This window comes from Pavona decussata, unplaced genomic scaffold (assembly GCF_977016875.1).
Source record: "Pavona decussata unplaced genomic scaffold, jaPavDecu1.1 SCAFFOLD_71, whole genome shotgun sequence".
Lineage (NCBI taxonomy): Eukaryota > Metazoa > Cnidaria > Anthozoa > Scleractinia > Agariciidae > Pavona > Pavona decussata.
The window spans coordinates 2,365,001-2,376,682 of NW_028145490.1; the positions used below are offsets into that span (position 1 = coordinate 2,365,001).

At 38.2% G+C, this 11,682-nt stretch overlaps 2 protein-coding genes across 5 annotated transcripts in view; one reads left to right on the forward strand and one right to left on the reverse strand.

The window, feature by feature from the left end:
- Nucleotides 1-6,963, reverse strand: part of LOC146477299 (uncharacterized) — an 11,093-nt gene extending 4,130 nt beyond the window's left edge. Inside the window, exons 1-6 of one of the 4 annotated variants that reach the window (XM_085113785.1) lie at nt 6,836-6,959; nt 6,109-6,201; nt 4,576-4,770; nt 1,541-3,424; nt 391-522; nt 42-230 (exon numbers count right to left, since the gene is read on the reverse strand). In XM_085113785.1, the coding sequence (XP_084969911.1) occupies nt 205-230; nt 391-522; nt 1,541-3,424; nt 4,576-4,770; nt 6,109-6,201; nt 6,836-6,959 (2,454 nt within the window). In that variant the 3' untranslated portion in view covers nt 42-204. Of the gene's footprint in view, nt 1-41; nt 231-390; nt 523-1,540; nt 3,425-4,575; nt 4,771-6,104; nt 6,202-6,830 lie in introns of those variants that run through there. The other 3 variants (XM_085113783.1, XM_085113784.1, XM_085113782.1) reach the window with 3 other exon arrangements.
- Nucleotides 6,964-7,013: 50 nt separating this feature from the next.
- Nucleotides 7,014-11,682, forward strand: part of LOC146477300 (kelch-like protein 2) — a 40,016-nt gene continuing 35,347 nt past the window's right edge. The window contains exon 1 of the mRNA XM_085113786.1: nt 7,014-8,968. Coding sequence (XP_084969912.1) covers nt 7,014-8,828 — 1,815 coding nt within the window. The 3' untranslated portion in view covers nt 8,829-8,968. The remainder of the gene's footprint in view (nt 8,969-11,682) is intronic.

Genomic DNA, 11,682 nt, shown 5'->3' on the forward strand with positions numbered 1-11,682 from the left:
TTTTTGGATTCCAAAAGCTCTTGCTAAGATCTACGTTTCCTGAACAGCCATAATTTAACAAGGCAAAATACCTCTGTATTACGAGACCAGGCACCATTCTCATGAAAATTACTACAGAGATTAAAAGATTTTGCTAACTTTCCATGGAGGGAATCCTAAAGTGTAACCATTTACATGAAAGCTGCTGAGAAGTAACTTTGAAGTTCATGTTACTTGCAGTTTTTCAATTTCTGTCAAAAAGAAGTCAAGGCAATCGCATCATAGAAGGTAAATTATATGTCTGACTTCTGGATCAATATCTTTTTTTCTATTAACACTGTAAGTAACATTCAATTTCACTTGAAATAAATCACTTTTAAGTGATTAAGTGAAAAATATTAAAATATTTACCTCCCAGTTTACAACTGCTTAGGTCCAACTCAGTAAGTGTGTTGTTTTTCATCAGCATTGCTGCAAGGTTTTCATTGCTGCCCAAATCATAACTGTTGCCAGTCAAGCAGAGATATTTTAAAAACTTGTTACCTATAATATTATTGTAAAAGATTGTTTAATTCAATAAAATTGATTCAAAAACACTGAGGAATAAGAAGTACTATGCATGATAGTGTGCAAGGACTGTTTACATGTAGTTTTCAAGTTGTAAAGTCAGTTTACCCTGCAGCTACTTAGCAGAGTTTATCGGCTTTGAATACTGGGGAAGGAAGGGGAGGAGAGGGGTGGGGAAGGGAAACTTGGTTTAGGCAGATGTGTGGCAAATGCTGATTTTATTTATAAACAACAATAACAACAACAAATTGAACAAGACACGTCAAGTTCAGCTGGGCTGATGATGATGTATCTTTGTATTCAGGCAACCTGTCAGCATTTGATGGCTGAATTTGTGTCAGTGACCAGTGAGAGTAGATTCAGTATTACTCGTAATTACTAAGTAATAACTATAATAAGGTTATGTTCACACTTGGTGCCCGAGCATTAGTGCCTGGCCAGCACTGGGCACAAAATAGAAACACGTGCACACAGGGAACGGGTGCCTACTTGAATCAGTGCCTACTTCAGTGCCCTAATACAAGGTCTTGACCTTCTAATCAGGCATGGGCACCGTGTCCAAATTCTTGCGTTAAGATGCCTGATAAAAGGGTGCGTTCACATCAGTGCCCAGCAAGGATCGTACTCAAGCACTGTGCTCAGCAACCAAGTGTGAACATGAAAAAAAACAAAATCATCAAGCAGACGTTAATGGCCGGTCACATCTGCGCGGGCAGGCTGCCCCTTGGAGACCAACCTCCAGCAATAAATTGGCAGTTAGTTACAGTTTGTAGTTTCACCTTCTGTAATCATTCAAGACTGTAGATGAAATAGCTCTTGTCAAATCAATAAAAATAATATAACACTCTGACTGAGAGGGCAATAGATTTGTCTGTTGTTGACAATTTTTTTTAATTGTCATCAAAATTTTTGACAAAATAATGACAAAATTATTGTACAGAAACACAGTCACATGTATTTATACAGATGTTTCTACAGTGTAGTTCACTCTCACCTGACAAAGCCTGAAAAATGTCTGCTAACCCAGCAGTAGAGATATCACAATTAACCAAGCTCAGAGAACGAAGTGAGCTGTTTCTTTGCAGTCCAGCAGCAATTAAGCTTGCTCCTTGATCCCAAATCGGACATGACAGGTGCAGCTCTTTGATGCCAATGATAGAATGCCCAGAATCACAGCCATTTAACAGCAAAGGTCTCTGAGACAAGTCCTCACTTGATTCTCCGACTGATATCTCTTCACGATCCACAACAATGAAGTTTGGGTTATTGCCATCTCTCTTTGTATTGTCCCAGACACACTCACTACTGTCTCCAAATGCTGATTTGGTGCCTTGTGTTTTCTTGCCTTCTGTGTAACAGTTGCCACTGGAGCAGTCTGCTAGAGCACAAGCTGTACTGTTTCTGCAGCCTGAAACAGTTGCACTTTTTGAAGATGCAGCTTCTAGTAGCTCAGATGTACTAAAATTGTTAAATTTTGTTTCCCTGTTATCCATACTGAAGTCATTTTTGGGAGGGACACAAAAACCTTCATGTGTGCAAGACATGTCAGTACAGTCTGATTGCCCAACATCTTTAGTATCTGTTCTGGATTCACTTGTTAAATTTGCTGATCCTAATATTTCCGCTGTGCTGGACAGGTTCCAAAATGTACATGTACAAACATCTCTTATCACTCTACCTAAAGATGCAGAGAAAGCTGTTGAAACTTGGCAGGAAGAAAATTCCAGCTTTGTCAAAGATTTGAGGTTTTTGTTACAGTTGCTGCAAAATGAAGCAACTAATTTCTCAATGAGAAATACAGCATCCTCATCATTTATTAGGTTGTTTGTGATTCGAAGGGACTGCAGGGAACCTTTGGTGCAGAGAAAGAAGAGAGTGTCTATGAATTTTTGTGACAACGTGGGATGCATTGATATGAAGCCAAGCCCATTGTCCTCGAGAATAAAGGATTCCAGATTCAAACAAAGGTGCAGACTATTTAGAAACAAATCCAGGACGTCTTGGTGAAGCCAAAACCCGACCAGCTCAAAGTGAACCAAGGGGTATACAACATTAGACAAACTGGTAAATGGTGAAAATTGTAACTCCACAGAGTCAGGTGTAATATGGCATTGTACAGAAGTTAAATCTTCCTGTTGTTGATGTTCTGTTAAAGCAGAAAGCTCCTTTGGCACTTCACTTGAAAGCAACCCACAGTTACAGCGGCCAAAAACCTCGTCATACAGATCTGAGCTGATGGTTGCAGACATGTCAGACTGACGCAGACAGACGTCACACTTGCTGTCTGATTCAGCTGTGCTGTGCTGAGGCACAAAGTTAGTGCAAATGTCAGTCCCATCAGAAAACTCATACATATCTAAATCATCAATGTCTTGATTAGAGAAATTGTGCAAATTTTCAACTACACCATCATCAGTTTGAACTGTCCCTTCCGAGGAAGTTACCCTGCTTTGTTTTTGATCCAGCTGCAGTTTACATGCTAGATTTAAGTCTGATTTATCACTTTTCTTGGCCAGTTTATCAGCTGTATGTGTAATTGCAGTCGTGTTCTTTTTCAAATCAGTAAATCTGACATTTGGCTGATAGTTTATTGGTGACAAAGAACTTATGATACTTCTCCACATTTGAACACTGTTAACTTTGCAAAACCAGAAGCCGACAGATTTCAATCTCTTTGATGCAAGGTTTTGAAGAAGACAACACAGTGAGTCTACTCCATTATCTCTAAGATGGAAAACTTCCAGGAATTCAATGTACTCTGCAAGCTGTAGACAAATCTCCCAGTTTTTGGCAAGGTACACAATGGCTGGGTTGTACAGCTTCAGGTATGTGCCATACTTTCCACAAACTGAAACAATTTGTTGAAAATCCGTGCTTCCTGTAAGGATAAAATAATACATGATTATTTAAATATATAGTAATATTAAAGAATTTAATCAAGAAGTTTAATTATGAAATGTATTTTTTGTATTTTTTATTATCATTATTATTGTAGATATTTAATTAGTCATTAACAAGTTACAGGCATACTTGGAAAAAGAAAATTAACACATTCAAGTTCTCCCAACCAATGTCAAACCTATGACCTGCAATCTTGGAAAAATCTCGCTGATATGTTTTGCCCTCTGAATATCCCATCGTAAATTGTTGAAATCTCCCTTAGATCCGAGATAAATGCAATTCAGCAGGATCTCACTGAAATTTTTTCCCTTTGAAAATCTTGCTGAGATCATGGTTATCTTGGCGAGATAACCACGATCTTGGAATTTTTATAAGGGTTGGGAACACTTACAAGTACATTAACTTATTAAAAGGTTATTAAAGCAAATTATTAATTAAAAGTAATTACATGATTGAGTAAACAAAAGACAAAAACAAACAAACAAAAAAAAACAAAAAAAAAAGATTTCTCCTGACTTGGTTTTTACTCTGCCTTTATTAAATCAGAGCCACAAATTCAATGCCCTTGGAATTGAACCTGAAAAAATGAATCACAATCACTAAATGTTATGTAAAACTACATGGCATAAATTAATTAAAGTGGCTGACACTGGTTTCAAGCTATTTCTAGCACTTACACTTGAACAGATCAATACTACCATGAATTCTTTATCGGTTGATTTACGGTAGCTTGTAACCCCTTCATACAATTTGTTTTAAAATTTCTAAAAAGTTGTATCTGAACATGCTGAAAAAAAAAGGAAGCCCCTGAGCTCATTTTAGCCAACTTATGTGGGGTGTGTTAAACAGGTTATACCATTGCTATGGTTACCTTGGGAAAATGCCATAAACTATTCACCAATGATTTTGAAAGCATGTGTTTGATACCATTATTGTTGTAATTTATTAAACTGTTAAAGAGTGCATGGAACTGTTCAATAAGAGGTGGAAACTAGTGCCAGCCACGTAACTTCAGACAATAATAATAATAATAATAATAATAATAATTATAATTATAATAATAATAATAATAATAATAATAATTTATTAGTAAAGGAAAGAGCAATGAACAACATTTATCATAATTACCTTTAAAGGAAGAGCATTTTTCCATTGCATTGCAGCTGTTGACAGCTTCTTGCAAGTGTCTTTGAAGATAATAAACTCTCCACCATTCTTGTTCCCGTGTAATTCCCCTTCTGTTAAAATAAACCTCAGGCCACTTGCTCTGTCTGGGCCAACGTGCAGCATACATATCTCTCCAAAGGGGATTGGTGTTGATTCCTGGCAAATAAAAATAGGACTAAAGATGGAATTTCAAATCATTAACAAGTTACAGCCATGTATTGTGGAGTTCCTCATTCCGGCTTTACACTTTGTTTTCAATTCTCTGTACATTCATTTCGTACCAAAGCACCAGTAAGGTTGGTGCTACAAGACACAGACGGCCGCACACTCCTGATGCAGATAGACACTGATGACACCAAGACTTAGTTCACAGATTTCAAGACAAACTTCCACTGGCCTTTTACCATTTCTCCTCATACATGTACAGTCAGCTGCCATTAGCAAATTCCAGCAATTCCCATCCCCTTTTGGTCAATTGCAGGACATTTACCGACAATGTTATCCTCTATATGTGGGGCATTTTACATTTATTAATTTATGCCAATAAAATATAATTACAGATGATAAATAATATGATATGGAATTTAAAACATTGGTTATTTTATGCTATACGAGTCATAATTTACTGTGTGCACTTAGGGAAGAAAACGATTAAAATCGGGAGTTTCAAAAAATTGAGGGTTCCTATAAATAAATTATCAAGACTCCACTTTATGTATACACCTTTTTCATAAATGGTGGCTGATAAATAACTCTTTTGTTTGTATGAAAATTAGCCTTACTAGCCTCGTTAGCATGTGCAGAATTCAATAGAATTTTTACTCTAAAATGAGGTTAGTAGGGCTAATTAACATATGTTAAAAAGAATAATAGATTGGCTGCCATTTATGAAAAAGGGTTTTAGTAGTTTATCCATTGGCATTGTGCATGTCAGGAGTCCCAGAGTCCTCACGCTCTTTGACCAGTAGTTTATCGCCAGGAGAAACTCTGAGGTACTGGAATTTTATTGACGCAAGATTTCTGTGGTAAAACAATGCAAGCCGTGATGAGGCAGTCAATCAAAAAATTTAATCTTTTTTTAATTCTCCAGGGTCTCTCCTGGTGACCATCTGCTGGCAAATGAGCCTGAGGACTCTGGGTACAAGGATGCAGAGTAAACAATACAGTACAATGCTAATGGACTGGATAAATTGGTCTTAAGGGCGATTTAGACGGTACAATTTTGCCTACGATTTGTCGCATGCGACACGCTGACGCCATGCCTATAACACGAATCGCGTCGTGTAAATCAACCTACAACATCCTTACGACAGACGCACACAACACGAAAAATGTCGTAGGATTTTAAAATCCTACAACAATCGTAGATATATGCAATGTTGAATGACGAGAGTTGTGTGCAATTTTTTGCATTACGCGAGCAGTGCACGCTCTAGAAATCGCATGCGACAGTCGTAAGCAAAAGTTGTGCCGTCTAAATTGGCCTTTACAAACCCATGTTTTGGAAGATGCCAGATACTTCAAGCCTCTCAATCTCAAATGGATGGAGCTTCTCCAAAAGAGGAAAAAGTAAGTGTTTTGGAATTCCTAAAAATAGCAAACAGAACTAGGGTAAGCAACGAAATGGAATTTGCACAGATTCATTCCCATCTGTTACCAAATTTATTTATTCTAATTAAATTTCACTTAAGTTTTAATTTAAAGCCAACATTTAAACAGCACAGGTCCAATTCACCAAGCTGGCTTAAATGGGGCACTTTGTCGGGCTCGGGGGATATTTTTCCTTACTCTGAAAGGGTACTTCTCATTGAATCTTGCTACACATGTGTATGTTTTATACACATTCACAAGTAACTACATATACGCAGTAATGTGCCTACTCCCTTGGCGAAATCACATACATTTAGATTTACAATGCAGCTTTATAAAAGGCATCCTTTTATTTCCAGATGGACCACATTCCCAAAAGAGTCTTGGAACTGACTCTAATAATAAGCAGAAATGTTGCAAATACTTCTCCCTAGGGCACAAGAACTTTTCTCAACCCGTTAACTTAGTATTTACAGAAATCCTGCTGGATAAAGACCAACGAAGAAGGAACATGTAAGCTGCCTTAACTCACGTACTGTTGCGCATAATTTCACCTTGAGCTTTATACATTCTGTTTTACACCCGACTTAAATTGCCAGCGTTTTGTTAACGCTCTTGGCCGATACCTTACCCAAGAAGTCTTCAGGTCTCCAACAGATGACATTTGCACGTATGAATTTCACACATAAATCCTCAAGTTTGGGAAGACGATCATAAAAATCCCCAATTTCGTCGTCCATATTGGATTTTACCATCAAGATTAGGACTGGGAATAGCACTGAGGGATTGTGGATCACAAGCTGTGATGCATGATGGGATGCTTCAACGCGGAAGTTACTTCCGGCTTGAAGCTGTTCAAAATGGAGGCTCTCTCTGAACCTATGTCATTACAACCTTCGCAACATCGTCAAGAACTTGTTGACCGTCTTGATATTCTGAGAACAAACGAAAGTTTCTGCGATGTAACGATCGTTGCGAAAGGCAAAGAGTTCAAAGCTCACAAAGCTGTTCTAGCTGCAACAAGCCCGTTCTTTCTTACTCTTCTAACAAGCGACATGAAAGAAAGTAAGGAACAACTGATCAAAATAGAGCTTGAAGAGGCAACTACGGCTGTTATGGAAGACGTGCTGAAGTATGTTTACACTGGAAATGTTTTGGTGACCGAAGAAAGAGCCCACAATCTGTTTGTAACAGCGGATTACCTTCTCTTACCAGGATTAAAAACAATGACGGGTAATTTTTTGAAAGAGGTTGTATCAATTGAGAATTGCATTTTCAATTATTATTTTGCTGAGAAGTATCAGTCCCTAGAACTGAAGGAAAAGTCATTTGAGGTGATCAATTCACATTTCAGTGTTGTCATGGAAACAGAGAATTTTCTTAACCTTGGTGTGAAGCAAGTGATGGAATGGGTGTCTAGTGATGACATCACTGTGGGTACTGAGGAAGATGTGTTCAAGGGAATTGTCAAATGGGTGTCACACAACAAGAGTGAACGAGAAGAAGCATTCCCTGAATTATTGCACCAGGTCCGATTGACTTCAGTATCACACGACTTTCTACTAAATGAATTAATAAAAGAGGAACTCATCACTACAAATACTAAGCTTGGCTTGAATTTTGTGGCAGATGCCATGAAAGTAGTACTGAATTCCATTGATGGGCAGGTTACTCAGCAACCAAGAAAATGTCTCAATGCACATATAGATGGAATTTTTGTCTGTGGAAGGAGAAAGGCATTGTGCTACTTTCCAAAACAAAACTTGTGGTACAGCCTGGCAAATAAAGCATTTGATCATGAAGTTAATTCTCTTGCCCATTGTAGGGGAAGAATTTATGTCGGCAACATAAATGTGAGTGATCCACAGGTAATGGAATACTATTTTCCCTCTACCAACTCCTGGGGAACAGTTCAAAGAGGTACATGTAAAGATATGGACAAAATTATTTCCTGCATGGTTTTGAGGGGTGACCTGTATGCTTCAAATTCTTCTGGAGCAATCTTCAGATATGACATTGAAACAAATTGTTGGAATAAAGTGATGGTCACACCCTCCACCCCAACGAACTCTTGTCTTGTGACTGATGAACAGTACCTGTATAAAATAGGTGGTTTAATTGGTTCAATGCTTCATGGATGTGCCTCTTCAAGAACAATAAGATTTGATCCTAATGACCACAAGTGTGAAGAAATTGCAGATCTAAATGAGGCAAGGTACAATGCCTTTGGAGCTGCCATGAATGACAAAGTTTATGTAGCCGGTGGACAACGGGCTTGGAATACTGTCCTCAGCTCCTGTGAAGTTTACAGTCCGTCAACCAATGAGTGGCAGCTGATGCCCAGTCTGAAGGTACCACGGTTTGGTGCAAGCATGGTGTACCTTCAAGGAGAAGGACTGTATGTTTTCGGTGGCCAAAAATGTAAAATTGAAAGTTGGAGTTACACAAGAGAAATAACAATTGAAGAATTTGGGTCAGAGATGAAGGAGTGGACAGAGAAATCTGTTATACCAGTTAAAAGCTTTGAAAGTGCAGCGGAACTGAAGAAGGCAGAGAACAGATTTCAGGCTTGTTCTGCAAGACTCCACAAAGGAGTGATTGATAAACTGAAGCCACTTAACTAACTAATCAAAGAATCAGGGCTTGGGTGTAGAAAATGTATGGAAAGAGGGTGTTTTTTTGCAATTATCATTGATCCTTGCATTTCAGAGGATTTTCTCACCTTTCATGTTTTCTATGTACTTGTCAGTCAGTCTTTTGCCAAGTGATGCATGAGCATGTGCAAGAAAGTCCTTTAGGGTGCAGGAAACAGTTGGCTAATTAAACTCACTTTATAACACCTGGCCCTGTTTCATGGCACTTGGGAAATATGACAATGTGAAGACATAGATATTAAAAGCATTACAATGGGACCTGATTCACTTTTGAGAAGTTAGTTGTGCTGATGGAACTTGAGGGAAGAGCAAGTGCAAAAAGAAAATGACTTTAAATTGGGATCAGATGATCCTTCGATCTGACGGTCATTAAAATGACTACTCCTGTACATCAGTGTAACCTATCCAGGGGTATCCGAAAGGAAAATCAATGATTGGAAAAGCAATTGATCAATCAATATCAATCAGTATATATCAATTGGTATCGTTGAATCTATGATATTGGCAAAGCAAGTGCATCAGAACTTGGTTTTCTTGATGCAAATAACATACCTAAAGTTACATGCACACAAGATTTGTAACTTGCCCCACTATAAAGCCTTAATAAATGCCAGGCTGGAGGAAAACATCTGGCCAGTATAAAATAAGTTTAATGTATCATAATGGGAAGATGCTAGAGGCTAAATGGAAACCCGTTTTGAATTGTAATTTACTAGGTACATAGGTGTGTAACCGAAAAAAAAAACTGCAAAAAGTAGATAAGAATTGTAGTCTAAGGAAGTATTGTATAGTAAGTAGTATAAGTGACGCACTGTAGGTGGCATTGTAACTAGTGTCTGTCTTGTTTTGTAAAGTAGTGTTCTCCGTGCTGCAATTAAAAAAAAGTTTAATATATCGCTATAATTTATCATAATTTTCCACTTAATGTTGGTGTGCTCTTTACTGGTTGGAAAAGGAGGGAGAATGGAGAAATACTTTTCAGTAAAGTGTAATGATCCTCGGCAGCTTGGCCACCTTCAATCTAAGCTTCATTGTTTTAAATCCCACAACTAGAATCAAAATGCGTTAAAAATCGATGCAATCTACATGTATGTGAAAAGATTTGATATACATCAGATTTTGTCAAAATTGCCAAATTCGCCGTCACCTGCATTTCTGGACACAGGTCATAAGTGAATGAAATCAACTTTCCTGTTTGAAACAGAGAAACATGAAAATATGAATGAATGGAGCAGCTAGTAACAGCTGTAATGTGCCAGAGACTTGTGGAACTAATTCTTAACGTATATCAGTGTTATGTTACAGCCGTTTCAGTTTGAAAATTATTTCAGTTATTGTTGATGAATCAGTGCGTGCAAGTGGTAGTGCAACGACTTAAGCTCCATCCACACCAAAAAAACATGTTTAATTAAACCAGGTTTAACAAAATGAAAATTGTTAACAGAAAGCTGAACCATTGACTTTGACATAGGATTCAAGTAAGCTTTAACTTATGCTTTCATTTGTGCTTAATCTTTAGTCGACAAAAATCCGAAAGCAGCTTTTATGATGGAAACAATTTTAAACTGTGTTTAACTAAACAGCTTTTAAACGCGTTAAAGCCTTGGTGTGAATGGGGCATTAGTCCGCCTCACACAGACTGTTTAAATTTCTCGCGGTTGGCTTTCAAAGGAGAAAAAAGAAGAGAAAAAGAAGAAATCTTCCATAAAAACCCTAAGCGAGATTGGAAGCGACAAATTCGGCGTTTGACCGACGCCCCTTACCTCTTGAGCCACAAATATGAGTTTGACCAGACCAATTCAGCGAGTTTTTTTTTTTTTTTATTGCCTTCTAAAACCATCCAGACGATCTTATCCGCAAAACGACTTCGCAGCGCTCAAAACACACGCAAACTAGCTCGAAACACTCTCAGACGTTCCTCCATCGTATTTACCTTTTTCCATTTCGTGCGAAATCACTGCTAACTCGCACTACAATCACTGACAGGCTCTTTTCTCACCAATAAAAAAAAAAGTGCGAAGTCTTTTCATCAACATTATCTTTATTTTAGATAGAGTAGCTTTTGCTCACTATCCGGATAGTGAGCTTTGGTCAGCATCTAGCTATTGCCAGTGTGCTTTTCGGTAGAAAAAAAGACAAAACAAACAAACAAACAAACCAAAAAAAACCCAAACAGAAACAACAAAAACAAAATTTTCTCTCCGCCTGACTGGGAGTCACTAATATTTTGACCGAGCGGCGGCTGGAGGTCTGGGGTGAGTGAACGACACGAAAAATCACCTGAAAACAACGAAAGAAAAAGAGACAGAAAGAGTATCATTAGGAACGGCGCGTCACTGACGCGGGTGAAAATATTTTAAAATCTAGAAGCTCTAAAATGCATTTTAGCTCTTTTTTCATTTATATTTCTGCAAAAAAGTCTCGCTAGAGTTTAAAACACTGTTGTCAACTGGGTGGCGGACTTTTTACGAAGCAGATATCAACGTGTAAAGCTGAAATCTGATTGCTTTTCGGATTTCAAACCAGTCCCGGCTGGAATTCCACAGGGAACCCGGATTGGCCCATGGCTCTTTTTGGCTGTGATCAACGACCTCACATCGAGCAATGCCCCCTCTCCTATGTGGAAATTCGCTGACGATACCACGGTCTCGGAAACTGTCCCCACAGTGCTCCAAGATACAGTACATGATGTCCTTCGATGGTCTAACGATAACAGATTCAAACTGAACTCACTTAAGTGTAAGGAACTCAGAATAGACTTTCGAAGGAAAAATAACTCAGACACTGTTTCCCTTGAGGCCAACGGTAATGCTTTTGAAATTGT